The 15329-nt window shown below is 41.3% G+C and overlaps 2 protein-coding genes across 5 annotated transcripts in view; both read left to right on the plus strand.

Moving 5' to 3' along the window:
* taf15 (TAF15 RNA polymerase II, TATA box binding protein (TBP)-associated factor) overlaps positions 1 to 15329 on the plus strand; it is a 52241-nt gene that overhangs the window by 24198 nt on the left and 12714 nt on the right. For 2 of the 4 annotated variants that reach the window (XM_034168180.1, XM_034168182.1), the window contains 7 exons: positions 588 to 697; positions 2857 to 2986; positions 3074 to 3166; positions 3825 to 3951; positions 6265 to 6350; positions 9841 to 9982; positions 10364 to 10781. In XM_034168180.1, the coding sequence (XP_034024071.1) occupies positions 588 to 697; positions 2857 to 2986; positions 3074 to 3166; positions 3825 to 3951; positions 6265 to 6350; positions 9841 to 9982; positions 10364 to 10403 (728 nt within the window). In that variant the 3' untranslated portion in view covers positions 10404 to 10781. Of the gene's footprint in view, positions 1 to 587; positions 698 to 2856; positions 2987 to 3073; positions 3167 to 3824; positions 3952 to 6264; positions 6351 to 9840; positions 9983 to 10363; positions 10782 to 15329 lie in introns of those variants that run through there. The other 2 variants (XR_004560085.1, XM_034168181.1) reach the window with 2 other exon arrangements.
* mmp28 (matrix metallopeptidase 28) overlaps positions 10908 to 15329 on the plus strand; it is a 177117-nt gene continuing 172695 nt past the window's right edge. Inside the window, exon 1 of the mRNA XM_034168183.1 lies at positions 10908 to 11129. Coding sequence (XP_034024074.1) covers positions 11049 to 11129 — 81 coding nt within the window. The 5' untranslated portion in view covers positions 10908 to 11048. The remainder of the gene's footprint in view (positions 11130 to 15329) is intronic.

Genomic DNA, 15329 nt, shown 5'->3' on the forward strand with positions numbered 1-15329 from the left:
TAAACAAGCGCGCAGCCTGCTGAATGTGACGTGCAACCAATCAGAAAGCGATGTGAAGGACGCACAGAGTGGAAAATAAAATCAAAACAGCTGTTCTGGCTTACCAGAAAGTCAGGAGGTCGCACTGTCTCCACTCCTTTAAAGAACGCCTTTTCTTTTTGTATTGTTTTTTCCCCTCTGTTTTAAATAGTCCACAAAGTATCTGTTTGTTTACTCTGAAGTCACATTTAATCACGAGAGATTTTGCGAGATTTCCTGTTTGAGCTGGGAATGTTCGTGTGCGAAATCTGTTTGTGTGTGGTGTGTCGTCTTTACCTTGTGGTTCTCCTTGTTGTTGTTCTGCACATTACATGTTACACTGCTGATGATTACTGTTCTTTTCCTGGATGCAAAACACAAAGTTTTTGGTTGTATTGTGAAGACAGAAGCTTTAGGAAAACATTTTTAATGATTTGAAAAAAAAATTTATTTTGGTGTCTATTATCCATGATTATTTTTGTAAGCTCTGTTATTGTGTGGGGTTTAGTCTGTGATCTGAAGTTTTTAATCTCTGAAACACCCCCAACCACCCAAAATCTTGCCCACAGGTGGTGAACAGGACAACTCTGACAACAACACCATTTTTGTTCAGGGACTGGGAGAAGATGCCACAGTTCAAGAAGTTGGTGACTTCTTCAAACAAATTGGTATCATAAAGGTAACTCTTGTGTAGTCTGTCACATTTAAGGACTGTACCGTAATGAATGGATAAAGTTGGTTTAACAGCAAAGATTTGTCACAGGCTGATAGGTGTCCGATTATAAATCTTGCAAGCCCCCCCCTTCCCCCTCTGCTGCTTCCTTTCGAGGTTGCTACAAAACACTGTTTCCATGCCACTCACTGCTCCACGGTGCCAGCAGAGTTCCGCTGTCTCAGTGCATGTAAACAATGGAAAAGCGAGGATGTGAGTGATGTTAATTTATCGATTTCACGGGTGATTAAGATGATTATACGCTCTCCCAAGTTGAGAGGGTTATCGAGAGGTGTCGCACCTGTGATGGACTTCTGCTGTGCCCCAATGTTTTATTGTCCATACTTCACGAGATGTTTACAGATGACGTGAGATTCACAACGGCGAAACACCGAATACCCAGCATCCCTCCTCGACACATGCCCAAATAATCAGTCATTGACTCCAGTCAGCAGTCAGTCCTGCTGCTAGGTTGAATTGTCATCTTCAAATAGACCTTAAAACACCTTTTTAATTTATTTCTCCTCCCCCCTCTAAACTCGGATGCATTGGGAACACTCGATAGTCAATTTCACATCAAAACACAGAAAAACATCAAATTTTGTACTTAACAGAAAATGGAGAAAAAGAAATTTTGGGCTATTCAAAAAAAAGTCTATTTTTTATTCTCACTCTAATTACACCATTACAGGTGGCCCTTATTTTAAGATGAAGGGAGCAGATGTACATGCTGGCTATGCATTTCTCTCTGAAAACCTGAGTAAAATGGGTCATTCCAGACATTGTTCAGAACAGCGTACTTTGATTAAAAATTGTTTGGCGAGCGGAAAACTTATAAAGAAGTGCAGAAGATGAATGGCCGCTCAACTAAAGTGATCTCAAATGCTTTAAAATATCAAACAAAACCAGAAATACATGGAAGACTAGAGCATTGTTCTCTTAGAGTGCAAACCTATGCCAACACTATCTTCCAATTCTGCAAAATTTTACCAGGGGGAAAAAGTCCTAGAAGTGACTTTTCATAAGCTAAATTTGATGTGATCAAATATCGGTATGTATTTAGTTCATGCACTTGAATCTAAGGTGTGGGGTGTTTTTGTAATGTTAGGGGGGGGTTTTTTTTCTCTCTCTCTCTCTCTGTTTTTGGTCTCTGAATTTTTCCAGATACTTTTCACAGAACATTGGTTATCTTTGGTATGCTCAATTTTTCATTGCTTTTTGCACTTGGGTTCTGACTGATAACTGGAAGATAGACAAACAGACATAATTGGAACCCTTCTTATTTTGGGGGTGTAGGTAAATCCATAACAGAAAAATGAGTGATTGAGATATTCAAAATGTACACCAAATGGGCTTTTCAATATTAAAGTCAAATGTCCACAATCAAGAGCAGATCCAGATCAAACTTTGTCAGGAGACAGCAAGTGCCAATCTGCACATTGCTTTCAAATATGATAGTGATTGGGGCATGTTTAAGATATAATGTAAAATATACATTAAATGGGGTTTTCAATGTTAAATTTAAATGGCTACAAATCTGTACTCTGGATCAGATCGGGATCAGACTTTGTCAGGCGATAAAGGATACCATCCGACATAATGCGCTCAATTATTAAAACTGAATCAGGGTTTTTACTCGCGTGGTGAACGTTTCCAGGTTATTTTTGACAACATGCATCAGAGTCCATTCATTCAGTTCATTTCAGTTACACGCCCAAACAGTTGGTGGCGGTAATGCACAGTGTTGGTTTGCAAGTTCCCAGTAATTTACAAAGAAGGGTTCATTTGTTTTGGGCGTTAAGTGTTTATAAAGCCATATTTTTGTGGACTGCATACTAATTGTATGCATTCATTATATGTTCAGGAATGAGAACGGCAATAAATAAAATTGAAAATGGCTTCAGTCTTGCTACTCTCTAGTGCCTTGGGTCTCCTTCCCCAAATGATCACATGGTTTCCACCTGTACTTTGTTGCCTAATGGTGCTGGTGGTATTGATTGGCAAATCAGACTCCACTGATCGGTATGGAAATGTATCTTAATACTTAATACCAGATGCCTTTCCTGCTGCGACACTGCCTTTTTCTTGCATTAGGATGTGATGCATTAAGTGTTTTGTACTTCTAGGTGAACAAGAAGACTGGTCAACCAATGATCAACATCTATTCTGATAAAGCTACTGGTCGGCCAAAAGGAGAAGCTACGGTATCATTTGATGATCCGCCTTCTGCCAAAGCTGCCATTGACTGGTTTGATGGTAAGAGTAATGACATGTTTTATCTTCTGTTGTCACAGCTACCGAACTGTTACAAACCTCTTCCAAACGTTCACTTTTTCCACTTAGGCAAGGAGTTCAACGGCAAACCCATAAAAGTCTCTTTTGCCACTCGCAGAGCTGAGTTCACACAGAGAGGAGGTGGAAGGGGGGGTAGGGGAGGTAGGTGGTGTCTGACGTCACTCAGGTTTATGAATGCAAATGTCCAGGTTCTGTACCTGTAATAAAGTGTGGTTCAGGCCTCATATTTCTGTGTGTGTATTAACATTGGTTCATGTGAAGCAGACCTGTTGCGTACCCCAGCAGCACGCAGACTAAATGTAAAGTCTTTAAATCTGGCCTGTTGCGTCCTTTCGTCACAGTCTGACAAATGGTTATACACGTAACGCCCTTATTTTGGAAGATGTCTGGAAATACTTTAATTCCTTATTATGGAAATTGCTGGTGAATAAACGCAGTGTCTTTAAAAAAAAAAAAGTCCCTTTGTTATAATGTGATGTTCCTGATGTGCTGGGTCTGAGTCGCAGCAACCCGCAACTTTGTGCGTTTTTTTTTTTTTTTTTTTTTTAAAGCTGAAAGTCCTTTCTGCAATTTTTATTAGTGTCACGGCACTTTTCCACGTTGTGTTACAGTAGCCATTTGTTGTCTCTTCAGCATTCTGCTCAAAGAAAATAAATCCATTAATGAGCCACCAAGACAAATAAAATTTTGAATAGCACTATTATATTGGTCATTATGAGTGGTTGAGCTAGGAGAGGTTGGGTATCTACACTCTTGTAATGATGCTATGATGAGGCTTTCACTCCTTTCTTGCGGTCAGGTTTTAGAGGACGTGGTGGTGGCGGCAGCGGCAGCGGTGGTGGTGGTGGTGGTGGTGGTGGAGGAGGAGGTGGTGGAGGTGGCCCCAACTTTGATGTCAAGGGAGGAGACTGGCCCTGCCCCAACAGGTTTGAAAGCATATCATGGTTTTAGTGGGGGGGACTGTGTGTGTGTGTGTGTGTGTGTGTGTGTGTGTGTGTGTGTGTGTGTGTGTGTGTGTGTACAGGGTTGTCGAGGGAGAGAAGCGACCGAAGGGGGGAAGCTTTTTGAAAATTCAAACTAAAAATTGGCCATTCTAGGGGTACCCAAAGGGGAAAAGCCAGGTACAGCAGCCCAAGTCCCTTCCTTCATGTCCAGAAGGCTGCGGAAGTTTGTGTGGGCAATAATTTATTTATTTTAATTTTTTTTATGTTGGACTGTTTTGTGTGAGGCACCTTGAGATGGCTTTTGTTGTAATTTGGCTCTTTATAAGCTGATTAAATTGAAATTGAACAGCATTTTATTGTCTTAAAGTAAATAAATATGAAATTGGTTACTGGATCCTTAAATTCTGGACATAATAAACTCTACATGGTGGATCCTTGATCTCTGGACATAAACAGAAATAAAATCTTAGTTTTTGTCAAAAGCATGTCCTTTCAGACATTATTATTGGCATGAATGTCTTTCCATACCTATGAGCTGAGCTCTTGCAGCTGCGCTGCAGGTCAGGCTTTTAAAGAATGCAGGGCGTCTCATTTTGGGAGGAAAAAACATTTTAGTCGATTGTCGTTTACTGTTTGTATTGCAACGTTTGTAAGAGGTGTCATTTTATTTAAAGCGGCAATTCATTTTGAAGTTATTAATTCCGAGCGGACTCTGTCTCAGCAGAGAGCCGTGCAGCGTTTGAAGCACGGAACGGAGGATGATTCTTGTTTCTCAACTGCAACAAGACAAGAGTCCCAGTTAGTGACATTAATACACACAAAAGTGACTCATATTTTAATGGCTTTCAGAGGGGTTAAGAAGCGAAGTTACCGCTTCTGAAGAGCAGCGAATCAAAGAGCCATGAGCCATTGAATCGAAGCAGTGCTTTGATTCACGCTTCAAACTGGAGTCGTGCTGCAGAAACAGTTGATTACAGACGCTGTATTCAAAATCGGAACAGTCCAAAATTATAGCGTAACGGCCCGTAACGCAAGTTTGCACTACCTAGAACCCTGTGCGCGTGTGTATACGAGGTCTGTTAGAAAAGTATCCGACCTTTTTATTTTTTTCAAAAACCTGATGGATTTGAATCGTGTGCTTGCATGAGCCAACCTTGTACCTTCGTGCGCATGCGTGCATTTTTTTCACGCCTGTCGATAGTGTAATTTGCTTGTAAGCAGCCTTTGTGTGAGGATGGGTGTTGTCTCTCGTTGGATTTTCTTTGCAAGGAAAATGGCGGAACAACTAGAGCAGCACGACTGCATCAAATCTTGACAGAAACTGGGCAACAGCCAGGTGGAAACCATTCGGATTATTCAGGCGGCTTTCGGTGACGATCCTCTGGGAATCACACAGATTAAGGAGCGGTACAACCAGTTTAAAGACGGCTGCACAACGATGGAGTGCGCACTGCGCTCCAGTCGGCCATCAACATGCTGAAATGACCAGATCATTTTCAAAGTGAACGCTGTGGTGATGTGGGACCATCGTGTGACTATCCGTGCAACTGTGGAAGAGGTGGACATCAGCACTTTTTCGGCACATTCCACTGTGACAGAAGATTTGGCCATGAAAAGAGTTGCAGCGAAATTCATACCAATGGCTTTGGCACGAAGCTGCTGATGGCGGAGCTAAAGCGCCTCCGTGTTGAAGTCTCACAGGACATGCTGTGACATGCCCACGACTTCAAAAGCCACCGAAAGCTGTCTGAATCTTCCGAATGGTGGAAGAGGTGGGCATCATTTTTCGGAGTCCAGCATGTCCTGTGAGACTTCAACACGGAGTTGCTTGTGCTCCGCACGAAGGTTCAAGGTTGGCTCATGCAAGCACACGTGATTCAAATCCATCAGGTTTTTGCAAAAAATAAAAAGTTTGGATACTTTTCTAACAGATCTCGTATAGATGGAGAGCTTGAGGGGTGCTACAAAGAAGAATGGGCAAAAACTGCCCAAAGATAGATGCACCAAACTTGTAGCATCATTCAGAAGACTTGAGGCTGTAATTGCTGACAAAGGTGCGTCAGCGGTGTCGAGCAAAGGCTATGAATACTATACGAGATTTATTGTTTTTTGGAAAACGTTTTCATGTTGTCATTGTGGGGTGTTGAGTAGAATTAGAATTTTGAGGGGAAAAATTAATTCATTTATTTTGGAACAAGACTGTAACATAAAATATAGAAAAAGTAAAGTGCTATCTATACTTTCCGGATGCAGTGTGTGTACAGCAGGTGTACTAAATTTGTGTCGTCTTTACAGCTCCTGCGGCAACATGAATTTTGCACGGCGACAAGAGTGTAACAAGTGTGGCGCACCCAAGCCAGGAGATGGATTTGGAGGTGGGGGTGCGTACCTCCTTTGTCATTGTCTGTGAAATTTGCATGGAGTAAACACTGAAAAGAATGAGTGCTGGCTTCATGATGGAAGGACAGAAATGGTTTCTTATCAGCCATAATAGGACATGCCATAATGATCCTGACATTTGCTTTGACTTCTGTTTACTGCAGACAGTATAAAACCAACATATAGATATATATATCGATAGATATAATTATTCCTACATTTTAAGTTGGGACAGGCCAGTTTATTCTAAATGTAGGAATTAATCAACCATTTCTCCAGCCAGTTTTCTTGAGAAATGTCAGGGGATGAAAACATGAACATTTACAAGTCACTGAATATTTCTTAGACTTCATTTATATCAGTCATTCAGAAATTCAAACAGAGTGGTACTTTATGGTAAATCTGTGTCGGGTAGGCAGTTCTCAAACTAAATGTCCATGCTGGAAGGAGACAAGTGAGGGAACCCACTAGGGCTGGGCGATTTGGCCTAAAAATAAAATTTTGATTGAACTCAAAACAAGTTTTGCTTTTATTTTATCAAAAACTTTAAACTTACCCCCTGGAATTGAAGCTCAAACTGTTCTTTTGATTTAAAAAAAAACACACTTGGGTAAATTATTGCACCAGAGTAAGCTGGTTTTTAGTGGGAGTTGGCGCTCTTGTTCCCCTCGTAAAGTGTAGCATTTCTCCCATGCAGCTGGATGCCTCTGTTTTAGATGCTGAAATAAGTTTGTTGTGCGGCTGTGTTTTGTTGCAATGGGCTTTCAGGGTTCTCCTCAGAAAGTTTTAGTATAGCGGTGCTGTTGGCAATTATCACCCAAGGTGGCGCATGTTGAGTCATTTTGACTGGTTTTAGATGCATTGAAAGCAAGAATAATAGACAAAAAAAAAAATTACACGTAATATCAAAATTCTTTTTTGCATGTTTCTGTCTAAGTTAATAAAATAAATAACATTGAAAAGTTTGAAAACACATTGTTTGATGGACATAACATTTGCTTCTCCTCTGCAAAAATGACCCACTGTACCTTTAATCCAGTAAGACAAGCAGAGTTTTTCTGTCATGTTGACAGTTTAGTTTTTTCTGAGTGGGATTGCATACTTTTTTTAAACAATATAACCCCTAATTGTCTTGTTTGAACAAGAGCTAAACCTGGACTGATTTGAATGTCAGATTTATTGCAAAGTAAGTTCTCACATACAAGTAATTTGGTCTGGTGACATTGGTGCATAAACAAGAGTAATAAAAAGAAAACACTTCTGTAAGAAGTAAATTTGCTCTTATGAAGATAAAATCCTGGATGGAAAACTTTCTGAATCAGTTTTTCCACACTTTACTGTTTAACTGAAGCTGTGTGGTGAACATGATCGATGATTAAAATTGCTTTGCTGCTTTTTATATATACAGCGTGGAGCGTCTGTTCGCTTTTTCCTCTATTTCTCTCCTCTCTCTTTGAATGAACAACTCGTCACTCTCACACCGTCTTTGCGGCTTATTTGAGCAAACTTTGAAACATGAAGGCTTTCATCTGTAAAATAAAACCTTAATGTGTCACTAGCTACGCAGGCAGAAGGAGCCGTTTTTGTTCTTTCACTAAGCTGCCTCGCTGTGGCTCTGCTCGGCTTGGCTGGCTGCCAGTGGGGGAGGAGCGAGCAGGCAGCAGTCCATTCAACACAAGCAGCCTGACTGGATTAAAAAAAATAAATACAATGGCTCTACACCATTGTCTGGGGAGAACGCTGGCTTTAGACAAACTTCGCAGCATGCAGTCACTTGTTCCATGTCTGTCGCAGCGATTCCAAACCACAGATGAAACTCACTCTTCCTTAGCGGTAGCCATGTTTGTTATTGTGTGAAGGAAATGGGACGGGGAAGGGGGAGCTACGGAAGGTCCTGGGGACAAAAAGGTGCGCCGCTGCAAGAGGAGAAAAAACCCCTCAATTTTTTATTTATTTATTTTTTAAAACGTGTGCAACAAAAAATTCAATTTTAATCGATAAAACCGATATATCGCCCAGGCCTAGAACCCACCAAGACACAACTCTGGAAGGACTTTTGGCTTCTGTGGGTGTGAGTGGAGAAACTGGGAATGGTGCAAAATTTTATTTTTCTTCATTTTACATATAGTCCCAACTTTTTCTGATTTGTGGTTTTCTGTTGCATTTCTGAAATTGCAGGACTGCTATATGGAAAAGTGTTAACATTTTTATTGTTTAAAACGTAAAACTCATGTAAACACCAAACTCTTAAGAAAAAAAAAAATACCTGAGCATATGCAGGAAAACTTTGATATAACCTGCACAGAACAAAGGGGGCTGATTTGACACCCCCCCCCCCTTTTTTTTTTGGAAATAAAATAAGAGGTAACTTACTTTAAAATAAATAAAGCCTATAGCTACAGGCTAAAAAAATATGTGGCTCAGCTATTTAAGGTGCAGTTTGGGGGGAAATCGAGCTTTTCAACTAGACATTGGTCTAGCAGGTGAAAATATCTACGAGACATAGGTCAAAAAGTAATGGTCTGTGACTTAGGACCAGTGGATTTCTCTGTCCCTGACTTATGGTGCAATTAAGTATTTTTTAAAATAGTCAGTAGAACGTTGGACACCTTGTTCTCATTCAGGACCACAAACAACAGTTCCTTATTTTCATTACTCATGAAGTTATTGTTAATGGGTATTTTTATTCCGTATCACAGAATCACTTGCGCTGATATTTCATGGCCTGTAATTCTAAGATGGGTGAGGTCTATGGGACATTAGTTTTATATTGAAATACTGATTACTATGGACACCTGATTTGCTGTAATCCTTTTCATTGGCAAGTCAGGCTTTGCGTAAGCTTACTGCACATTTCTCTGTGCAATTAAGTATGGAAGAATTTAAAGTATACTATTCATATACTTTTCCTGTTGTGCACATAATGCCTACCTTTGGCAACAGATGTATATTTACTGGATTGTCACGATGTGTAACTTTGCTAATAAATACAGACTGCTGTGTATCACATTTTTCTCAAATCTTCTCATGAAAGTCTTGTGGAATTTCTTCAATTTATCAATGCAGGCACATGTATTTCAGAGCATCTAGAACCCTTCAGCTTTGTTTCCTTCAGGATGCATAAAGATTTGAGTGACGTTGACAGGGGCTAAATTAACATTGCTCCATGATGGCCTCTCCAAAGCAGCAGCTTTAGTGGGATATTCCTAGTCTAGTGGTCAGTACTGTCCAGAAATGGTCCAACAACACAACCTGGTGGACCACCAACAGGGTCATGTAGGCTCAGTGATACACATGGGGAGCAAACGCTGGCTTGTGTGATCTCATCAAACAGAGCGATCTGCTAACATCGCTGCTAGATACCACAGCACACCTTCAGTGGTTTGTGGAGTCCATACCTCTGAGTTAGAGGTGTTTGAGTCGCAAAAAGGGTCTAATTGGTGTCTTATATACTGTGCAGTTGTGTGTTTTTAACAATTAATGTATCTGCAGATCGTGGAGGCCGGGGTGGTTTTGGTGGCGACAGAGGTGGTGGCTTCCGAGGTCGTGGAGGATTCCGTGGAGGTGACCGCGGTGGCTACGGAGGAGGAGGGGGAGGAGGAGGATTTGGTGGTGGATACAAAATGGGTGGGAGGTATGTTTAAAACCTGATGTGTACACTTAACATTTTGAACCCACTACTCTGATCCAAATCCTGCTCCATGGTCGCAGTAAATGTAATTTAATGAAAGGACCAGTAGATGGCACAGCCTCCCTGATTGTGTGCAGCTTGTAACAGAATCCCACAGAATCACAGGCCTGACTTTGTGGTTGTTTTAGCACTGCCTCAAAGAAAGAGGTCACGTTATTGACTCCTACCTGTGGCCTTTGTGTGGAGTTTGCATGTTCTCCCTGTGGCCCCACCTCACACCCTATGACTGCTGGGATAGCCCCCCCCCCCCCAAGCCCTTAATTGAAGTGGGTATAGAAAATGCATGGATGGGTTGTAAGTCCTAACGTATTATTTTGTCCACAGGGGTGAACGCAGAGATGACAGGAGAGACCGGCCATACTGAGTGTCAAGCAGATGGACACCGTTGCAGCTCCATGAGTTCATTTGTAATTTTGGGAGGGCTTCATTTGGGAAGGAAGGAGGGGGGGGGGCAGGCAGAATGTGACATTTGTGTACCTTTTGTAGCCAGTGCATCCTCTGTATTGCTCTTTTCATCTGAGTGAAGGGTGTGTTCCAGCTGCTGAGGACTTTTAGGCTGAATAGCAGTCTTGGCATGTGGTCAAATGTATTTTTTTTATTTCTTTGTACAACTTTTAATTTCCTCTCATTCTAGGTCCAAATGTTTTGTGAGGTAGACTTTGCACCATTGTTTTGTATGAGCAAATTAAAATGTTTTACTTGGCTTTTCCCAAAATCCATTAAACTGTGATCTTCTCTGTGACTGGTGTGTGTGCGCTTTTTGATGCTGAGCAGCACGCTGTAGTGGTATTTGTGTACAGTCATAGGAGGCGGGTCGGGCTCGGATCGGGTCCTCCCTGCAGGCTCTGGTTGTCTGAACAGGCTTCCAGTCCTCACAGGGATGGACGCGGTAGACGAGCGATAACATGCTCTAAATGAGGCAGTAGAAAGTGGAGCCACGAGAAAAGTACTGATGCAGGCCACACTAATGGTTCCAAAGTGAGTCTCAGACCTGCGGACCGCTGACAATATGAAGAGCGCCTGGATCCTGATCCATCTGTTGCTCCTGAACACCACTCGGCCTGCAGGCTGTTCACCACTAAAGGTTCAGGTACCTCTGCGACACAGCAACAAAAAAAAAAATGCTGATGGTTTTAGGGTACACCCCTAGGTGTCCTTTATAAGCCTGTGTTTTTGTGTGCAAGTATTTATATACTCAGTTTTTGTTCTGATACTGTCATACTGCTACCTTAACTCCTGCTTGTTGATTTTAAAACTGCTGGTGAGAAAAACGTCAACCTAATACTGACAGTTTGCCCCAAGTACATTGAGTCCCCTTGGTTTCACGGATAGATTACTTAATTTCTTCAGAATTGTTTTTATGACTACTGTAGTTTCAGACCATGCGCCATGTTTCCTAGCTATATAGAGATGGGGAAAAAAAAATTGTAATTACCTAGATGATTTTTGCACAAATGGTTACAGGAGAAAGTTGTTAAATATATTGGGGGGGAAACATGACATATATATATATACACACTAATCAAACATCTGCATGTATGAGATGCCTTTAAAGATTTTCTTTGAGGACGTAGTAGCTATATAGGCTACAATGCAATTGGAGAATAAAAAAATGGAGGCAGAGAAAGAAAAGGAGTTACTGCTCCTGACAGCGGAGTATAATAAAATAGTTTGAGAGCAGCATCCAGCCTTTTAAGATTAAAACGAATCTATGAATAAGGAGACGAGGCTGGAAAATTGAGCATGGCAGATTACAGCTATAGCAAATTGCAAAATACTGAGACCCAAAGGATATTGATGAGGCCTGTCGGGACTACTACCAGAGATGATTATGTAAGGCACAAGCGAATTCAGACCCAGAGATTATTAAAGAAACCTTTCAGGACTACTGCCAGAGATTATTATATAAGGCACAAGAGAATTCAGACCCAAATAATTTGGACATGTTCATAAATAGGTTCAATATTCCAAATGATAGGGAAGGTTTAGCATTACAAATAAAGATGAAATAGCCCAGGCTGTAAATGGAATGGAATTGGTTGAGAGTGCAGGCCCTGATGGTATACCAATTGACTTTTATAATAAAAGATTTAAGGATAAATTACTAATACCTTTCCTAGATATGTTCAGCGGGGTGATCGAAAGGGAGTCAGGTTCAGATCCCTGAATTTGGAGTTTCAGAGGAGGGTGCTGTGAGGCGTACAGTGTGGTGTTGCAAGTGATCCTGGAGAAGCTGGCGGGAGCCCCAGGAAGAGTTCTGTTTTCTTTGTGAAGAGCAGGGCCCCCTATAATGGGTTTGCCCCAAGAGAGGGGTTCATGCCCTGGAAAGCGTAGCCATTCCAGCGGTGTCCGGTGAGCTGTTGCTGGCCCTTGAAATGTCATGGCAGGCCATACCCATATCCACAGCAGGTCTCCAAGGTGAACAGCCTCTGCCATGTTGGAACAAGGTGGGTCAGGGAAGTCTGCAAGTCAGATCCATAACTTTGGGACAAGTGTTGCATCAGTGAGAAGTCGGATGTCTAGAAACTTCCTACTTTTAAACTCTTAAGACTGAAATGATGGTTCTTGATCCAGTGAGACAATGACATCAATTTGACTAGTTAACGCTTAGCCTAGGCTTGTATGTCATACATCACACTGACAAAGTGAGGAGCCTTGGGATAATTTTTAATCCTACATTGTCCTTTGAACTCCACATTAGAAATATTACAAGGACTGCTTTCTTCCACCTGTGAAATATAGCAAAGATTTATCCCATTCTGTCTTTGGCTGGTGCTGAGACCCTGATCCATGTGTTGATCTCTTCTAGACTGGACTGCTGCAATGTTGTATTTTCTGGTTTACCGCAGTCCAGCATTAGGGGTCTCCAATTGGTTCAAAATGCTGCAGCCAGACTTTTGACACGAAGCAGAAAGTTCGACCACATTACACCCATTTTGGCATCCCGTCACTGGTTTCCTGTCCCAGTGAGATCAGATTTTAAGGTTCTGCTACTACAACCCCTGGCAAAAATTATGGAATCACCGGCCTCAGAGGATGTTCATTCAGTTGTTTAATTTTGTAGAAAAAAAGCAGATCACAGACATGACACAAAACTAAAGTCATTTCAAATGGCAACTTTCTGGCTTTAAGAAAGACTATAAGAAATCAGGAAAAAAAAATTGTGGCAGTCAGTAACAGCTACTTTTTTAGACCAAGCAGAGGGAAAAAAAATGAAATCATTCAATTCTGAGGAAAAAATTATGGAATCATGAAAAAGAAAACGCTCCAACACATCACTAGTATTTTGTTGCACCACCTCTGGCTTTTATAACAGCTTGCAGTCTCTGAGGCATGGACTTAATGAGTGACAAACAGTACTCTTCATCAATCTGGCTCCAACTTTCTCTGATTGCTGTTGCCATATCAGCTTTGCAGGTTGGAGCCTTGTCATGGACCATTTTCTTCAACTTCCACCAAAGATTTTCAATTGGATTAAGATCCGGACTATTTGCAGGCCATGACATTGACCCTATGTGTCTTTTTGCAAGGAATGTTTTCACAGTTTTTGCTCTAGGGCAAGATGCATTATCATCTTGAAAAATGATTTCATCATCCCCAAACATCCTTTCAATTGATGGGATAAGAAAAGTGTCCAAAATATCAACGTAAACTTGTGCATTTATTGATGATGTAATGACAGCCATCTCCCCAGTGCCTTTACCTGACATGCAGCCCCATATCATCAATGACTGTGGAAATTTACATGTTCTCTTCAGGCAGTCATCTTTATGAATCTCATTGGAATGGCACCAAACAAAAGTTCCAGCATCATCACCTTGCCCAATGCAGATTTGAGATTCATCACTGAATATGACTTTCATCCAGTCATCCATAGTCCACGATTGCTTTTCCTTAGCCCACTGTAACCTTGTTTTTTTCTGTTTAGGTGTTAATGATGGCTTTCGTTTAGCTTTTCTGTATGTAAATCCCATTTCCTTTAGGCGGTTTCTTACAGTTCGGTCACAGATGTTGACTCTGGTTTCTTCCCATTCGTTCCTCGTTTGTTTTGTTGTGCATTTTCGATTTTTGAGACATATTGCTTTAAGTTTTCTGTCTTGACGCTTTGATGTCTTCCTTGGTCTACCAGTATGTTTGGCTTTAATAACCTTCCCATGTTGTTTGCATTTGGTCCAGAGTTGAGACACAGCTGACTGTGCACATCCAACATCTTTTGCAACATTGCGTGATGATTTACCCTCTAAGAGTTTGATAATCCTCTCCTTTGTTTCAATTGACATCTCTCGTGTTGGAGCCATGATTCATGTCAGTCCACTTGGTGCAACAGCTCTCCAAGGTGTGTTCACTCCTTTTTAGATGCAGACTAACGAGCAGATCTGATTTAATGCAGGTGTTAGTTTTGGGGATGAAAATTTACAGCATGATTCCATAATTTATTCCTCAGAATTGAGTGAGTCCATATTTTTTTCCTCTGCTTGGTCTAAAAAAGTAACCGTTACTGACTGCCACAATTTTTTTTTCTTGATTTCTTATAGTGTTTCTTAAAGCCAGAAAGTTGTCATTTGAAATGACTTTAGTTTTGTGTCATGTCTGTGATCTGCTTTTTTTCTACAAAATTAAACAACTGAATGAACATCCTCCGAGGCCGGTGATTCCATAATTTTTGCCAGGGGTTGTAGTCTATAAAATTGTTCATGGACTGGCACCTCCCTACCTAGCTGACCTAATTAAGCATTACGTACCGGCCCGGGCTTTGCGTTCTCAGGGTGCAGGACTACTTTGTGTCCCTAGGGTGAATAAGAAGTCTGTGGGTCATAGAGCTTTCTCTTATTGTGCCCCTGTTCTGTGGAATCATCTCCCCGCGTAAATAAAACAGATTCTAATTCCAGACTTAAGACGCACTTATTTTCTCTTTCGTATGGCTAGCATATTGGCATAGTATACTTGTAGTTCTGCGGTTTTTACTCTTTTAATTCATTTTAAATCAAATCAATTTTATTTATATAGTGCCAAATCACAACAAACAGTTGCCCCAAGGCGCTTGTAAGGCAAGGCCATACAATAATTATGTAAAAACCCCAACGGTCAAAACGACCCCCTGTGAGCAAGCACTTGGCGACAGTGGGAAGGAAAAACTCCCTTTTAACAGGAAGAAACCTCCAGCAGAACCAGGCTCAGGGAGGGGCAGTCTTCTGCTGGGACTGGTTGGGGCTGAGGGAGAGAACCAGGAAAAAGACATGCTGTGGAGGGGAGCAGAGATCAATCACTAATGATTAAATGCAGAGTGGTG

This window comes from Thalassophryne amazonica, chromosome 4 (assembly GCF_902500255.1).
Source record: "Thalassophryne amazonica chromosome 4, fThaAma1.1, whole genome shotgun sequence".
NCBI classification, from domain to species: domain Eukaryota; kingdom Metazoa; phylum Chordata; class Actinopteri; order Batrachoidiformes; family Batrachoididae; genus Thalassophryne; species Thalassophryne amazonica.